Below are 4,842 nucleotides of genomic sequence, written 5' to 3'. Positions count from 1 at the left end.
ATACACTACATGTCACAAAAATTATAATGCATATCTTGTTAACCAAATTTATGACTAGATATTTTCTTAAAATAAATGTCAATCTAATAAACCATTACAGAGGGGGTACATTTTTTATCGTTCGCCATTTTTAATTTCATTTCTTGCTCCCTCTTTAAGTAAAGCGAAGCTAAGTAAGTTGAACAAGTGTGACTTTTTTTGCGACCCTAGATATGGTTGTGCTGGAAACTAGAAAATAACTTATATCCCTTTTTATGCATAACCTCGATTATTCAGGATCAAATTAAAAGATCTAAATAAAATATTTTTAATAGAGGAAATATATTAACATCGCAAAAATATCAATTACACTCATCCTCGTGACCTTGGTGTTGGATTTGTTGGTTCCCAGCTGCAGACGGATGTAGGAGAGCTTTTTCCACGTCACAGAGTTTTTTCTCAGCTACACGCCACAGTGCATCAGTCAGCAGTTCAGCACGCCGCACTAGTATATCACAATCCCCATCACAGTAATTACTGACTTAGTTTGTACTCCGTATTACTGCTGTTGGGTCACGGCTCGCGCCACGGTGGGCCGTGTCGAGTCAACGCCACGAACCCACGCCTCCTTCTCCCTTCCCGCCACTATATAAGACCTGCAACTGCTCATCGCTATGCTCCCCACCGCCCCCGCCGTGCACAGCATCACGGCCTCCCCCTCCTCCGCCTGTTGCGCGTGCTCCGGCCGGCGACCAGAGAAGAATGGACGAAGCTCGTGCGGAGCCGCCTGCCGCCGGAATGGACGTGGACAAGCTCACCTACGAGATCTTCTCCATCCTCGAGAGCAAGTTCTTGTTCGGCTACGACGACCCAAAGCTCCTCTTCGCCGGAGGCTCCCCGCACACACCGGCAGCCATGGCGGCAGTGAAGGGGACTCCCCCGCGAGCGCAGTCAGGGAAGGTCTGCATCCTGTCGATCGACGGCGGCGGGCGCGCCGCCGACGGCCTTCTCGCCGGCGCGGCGCTGGTGAGGCTGGAGGCCTCCCTGCGTCGACGCACCGGGGACCCGAAGGCGCGGCTGGCGGACTTCTTCGACGTGGCCGCGGGCTCCGGCGCCGGCGGCGTGCTCGCGGCGATGCTGGTGGCGCGCGGGGCCGACGACGCGCGGCCGCTCTTCTCCGCGGAGGACGCGCTGGCGTTCCTCGTGCGCAGCCTCCGCCGCGGCTGGTCCTCCCCGTCCTCCGGCGGCGGCATCCGCGCGCTGTTCCGCCGCCCGGCGGGCGCCGCCTTCCGCAAGGTGTTCGGGGAGCTGACGCTGCGGGACACGGCGCGGCCGGTGCTGGTCCCGTGCTACGACCTGGCCACGGGCGCCCCGTTCCTCTTCTCCCGCGCCGACGCGGCCGAGCGGCCCGCCTACGACTTCCGCCTCCGCGACGTGTGCGCCGCCACGTGCGCCGGGTCGGACCGCGCGTCGGCGGCGGTGGAGGTGCGGTCGTGCGACGGCGCGACCCGCATCGTGGCTGTCGGCGGCGGCGTGGCGCTCGGCAACCCCACGGCCGCGGCCATCACGCACGTGCTCAACAACAAGCGCGAGTTCCCGCTCGCCTCCGGCGTGGAGGACCTGCTGGTCATCTCCATCGGCAGCGGGGAGGGCGAGCAGCGCCCCGCCGGCAACAGCGGCGGCGGCACGTCGACGTCCGAGATCGTCAGGATCGCCGCCGAGGGCGTGTCCGACATGGTACGAAACTAACGCACGTGGATTCAGTTCACCAACCATTCTCTCTTCGATTCGATCGCCAGTGTGGTCGTTGTTCTTCGTGCTCACCGCAACGTACACTTTTGACTTACGGCAGGTGGATCAAGCGGTGGCCATGGCGTTCGGGCACAGCAGGGCGAGCAACTACATCCGCATACAGGCGATGGGCTCGCCGCGGGCGAGGGGCGGCGTGGCGGTGGCGGCGGAGGAGATGCTGTCGCAGAAGAACGTGGAGTCGGTGCTGTTCCGCGGCAAGAAGCTCGGGGAGCAGACCAACGCCGACAAGCTGGAGCGGTTCGCGCACGAGCTCGTCAAGGAGCGCGACCGCCGCGCTTCCAGCACCGGCGCCCCGGCCGTCGTCAAGCAGCAGCCGGCGGCCGAAGACGCCGCCGCGCCGGCGTCGTACTCGAACCTGGTCAGCCAGATGTTCACCAGCATCCTGTAGGGGCCCGATATGATGTACTGTACCTGGAATGTACGTGCCGAGTGAAAACGTTCCGGCCGCATGTAGTACTAGGCTACTAGCAGTATCTTTTTTTCCTCGTTATTTTCTTTTTTTTTTTTTTTTTTGCACAAGAGGGGGCGCCGATGGCGCCAAGATTTATTCAGCTCATAAACAGTTTACAGCATGAAATACAAAACCCTGAGATTGAAGATTAGAAAGAGAAGACTCTACAGGGCAAGTATCAAGATTTATGTGAGCTGAATTAGAACAACTGAAGATAGGCAAAGACTGGTCCTGTCTAATAGCCTGTTTAGCGCAATCATGGGCTATGCCATTGAGATCTCTTTTAATATGATAAACTTTTGCTTCCAGATCTTTTGAGGCCTTATGATACTCTGCAATTTGCTTTCTTAGCTCCCATGGCACTTTCTTTCCGGAGATAGTTTTTGCAGCAGCAGCTTTTGCAAGAGTAAGATTGTCAGTTAAGAAGGTAACCTTCTGAGCTTTCAACTTCATAGCAATTTGGGAGGCGAGAAGAAGGCCTAAAGCTTCCGCATGAAGAGGTGATGGTGCCATAGAAGAAGCCGAAGCTTGAATGAGAATTTTCTCTTCAATGTTTTGTCTATGAAGGTGACAGAACACACCAATTCCGGTTGAGACGGTTCCTTGAGTTCCAGGAACATTCTTCATTTTCCAAGCCGCATCCGAGAAGATTTTGCTTCCCTGTATCATGAGATCCGTTTGAAGCGTTTGACCTTGGTCAATGTCTTCTAGCTCCAGCAAATTACCTGCATTATTCTTGCATTCATTTTTTCCAACAGCGATTATTCTGTCAATAGATTCCTGCACAACATTAACCATTTCCATATTCCTGTTAATAGCATTAGCCATTTGAATAATCTGGGTGGGGTTCTTTTCTTTTTTTTTAAATAAGCAGTCATTTCTGTTTTTCCATATGCACCAAAGAAAAGTTAAGATGTTTTCTATAGACCCAAGAGGATGATTCATGTTAAGAAGTCTTAAGATAGTATGAGAGAGCGAAGCATTAGGTTCCACAAGAAGATCAGTTTTGATGTACCAAGGAAAACAAAACCAAGCCGCTCTTGCAAATGGACAGAGAAAGAAGAGATGGTTATCATTTTCTTCATTTCCACACCTACAGCACATTTTACTTATATGTTTAGAATATTTACCTGCTCCGGCTCCCGTTGGTATTGATTTTCTTAGAAGCCTCCAACCAAAAGTTTGGACTCTGGGAGTAATATTTTTGTTTTTCCAGATCATATCGAGGAGCTTGATAGTCTGAGTACTTACCTGACTTGGTCTAGGCTCTCCTTGATCGAATAGTCTTTGAAGACAAGCCTCATATGCACTCTTTGAACTGCATTTTCCTGTTTGTGTGATCTTCCAACAGAGAATATCCTCCTCTTGTGATTCAATGATATTTGTCTGTTTGATACAAGTAGCTATTGGTTCCTGAAAAAGTTTGTCTATTAGATTAGCATTCCATTTCTTCTGATTTTCAATCCAGAGATCCTTAACCTGCGCAGGATAAACAAAGTTGCTGTCTTGAATAATTAAGGCATCATAAATATTATTCCATTGCTCACACCACGGAGTACTCCAGATTGATATGTTGCCTGTGGAAATCTGATAGAAAGCATGATCTTTAAGAATAGGGAGGATTTTCATAATAGAGGACCAAAAGGCAGATTTAGGGGTATTCACATTTGGTCTCCAAATGGAGGAATCAGCAAAGTATTTTGATTTTAAAACAGAGTATAGAAAACTGTCCTTATTATCAGCTAATCTCCACGCCGTCATGAGTAACAGTCCTTGATTCATCGCCTGAAGGTTTCTAATACCCAAACCTCCCTCTTTTTTCGGGCAGGTAATGTCTGTCCAGGAACGAAGGCACAAACCTTTGGAGCCATTTTCCTCTCTAATACCCGTCCACCAGAAATTTCTAATGATAGCTCTAATTTTTGCAAGAAATTTTTTTGTAAAAAGAATATTGGACATGTAATAAACAGGAATTGAGGAAAAGACAGATTTAATGAGCTCTAGTCTTGCTGCATGGGAGAGATGATCAGCTTTATAAGTAGACAATTTTAATTTGAATTTGTCAAGAACAAAGTTATAAGCAGCATTTCTATTTTTGCCAGGAATGATAAGGGGATGCCCCAAATGAACAAAGTTGTTATCAATATTAGGGACCTGAAAAATGTTCTTAATACTAGCATAGGTCAAGGCATCAACATTCTTGCTAAAAATTATACCTGATTTCGACCAGTTTGGGGTCTGTCCTGAGATGTTACAGAAGTTTTGTAGAATATGTTTCATATTTAGCGCTTCCTGCACAGTTGCTTGGCCGCAAACAAGTAAGTCATCTGCAAAAAGTAGCGAGTGTATAGGTGGGCAGCTTGGTCCAAGTCTGATTCCTGTAAAGTGGTTAGTCCTCATTGCCTCTTGAAGGCTAATAGAAAGCTCATTTATTGCCAGAACAAACAGGTAAGGTGAGAGAGGACATCCTTGTCTGATGCCCCTATCACCCTTGAAATTAGCAAAAGGCTGGCCATTAATGATTATAGAGTAAGAAGGAGAGGAGATACATGCATAAATGAGATTGATAAAATGCTCCTTAAATTTTTTTCTAATCAAAG

The 4,842-nt window shown here is 49.0% G+C and overlaps 1 protein-coding gene across 1 annotated transcript; it reads left to right on the top strand.

The window, feature by feature from the left end:
- Positions 1-731: 731 nt before the first annotated feature.
- On the top strand, positions 732-2,179 carry LOC124697601 (patatin-like protein 3). Its single transcript, XM_047230168.1, has 2 exons — positions 732-1,716; positions 1,832-2,179. The coding sequence occupies exons 1-2, from the start codon at positions 742-744 to the stop codon at positions 2,177-2,179; spliced, it is 1,323 nt and encodes a 440-aa protein (XP_047086124.1). The 5' UTR covers positions 732-741.
- The last annotated feature ends 2,663 nt before the right edge of the window (positions 2,180-4,842 follow it).

Source organism: Lolium rigidum, chromosome 3 (assembly GCF_022539505.1).
Source record: "Lolium rigidum isolate FL_2022 chromosome 3, APGP_CSIRO_Lrig_0.1, whole genome shotgun sequence".
Classification (NCBI taxonomy): domain Eukaryota; kingdom Viridiplantae; phylum Streptophyta; class Magnoliopsida; order Poales; family Poaceae; genus Lolium; species Lolium rigidum.
Note: the sequence above shows the minus strand (reverse complement) of the source record. Positions and strands in the feature narration are given on the sequence as shown.

Excerpts from the sequence above, each read along its gene's own strand:
- LOC124697601 (XM_047230168.1), top strand. The coding sequence starts at position 742 with ATGGACGAAGCTCGTGCGGAGCCGCCTGCCGCCGGAATGGACGTGGAC. Across the intron at positions 1,717-1,831 it reads CCGAGGGCGTGTCCGACATG|GTGGATCAAGCGGTGGCCAT; the intron begins GTACGAAACTAA and ends GACTTACGGCAG.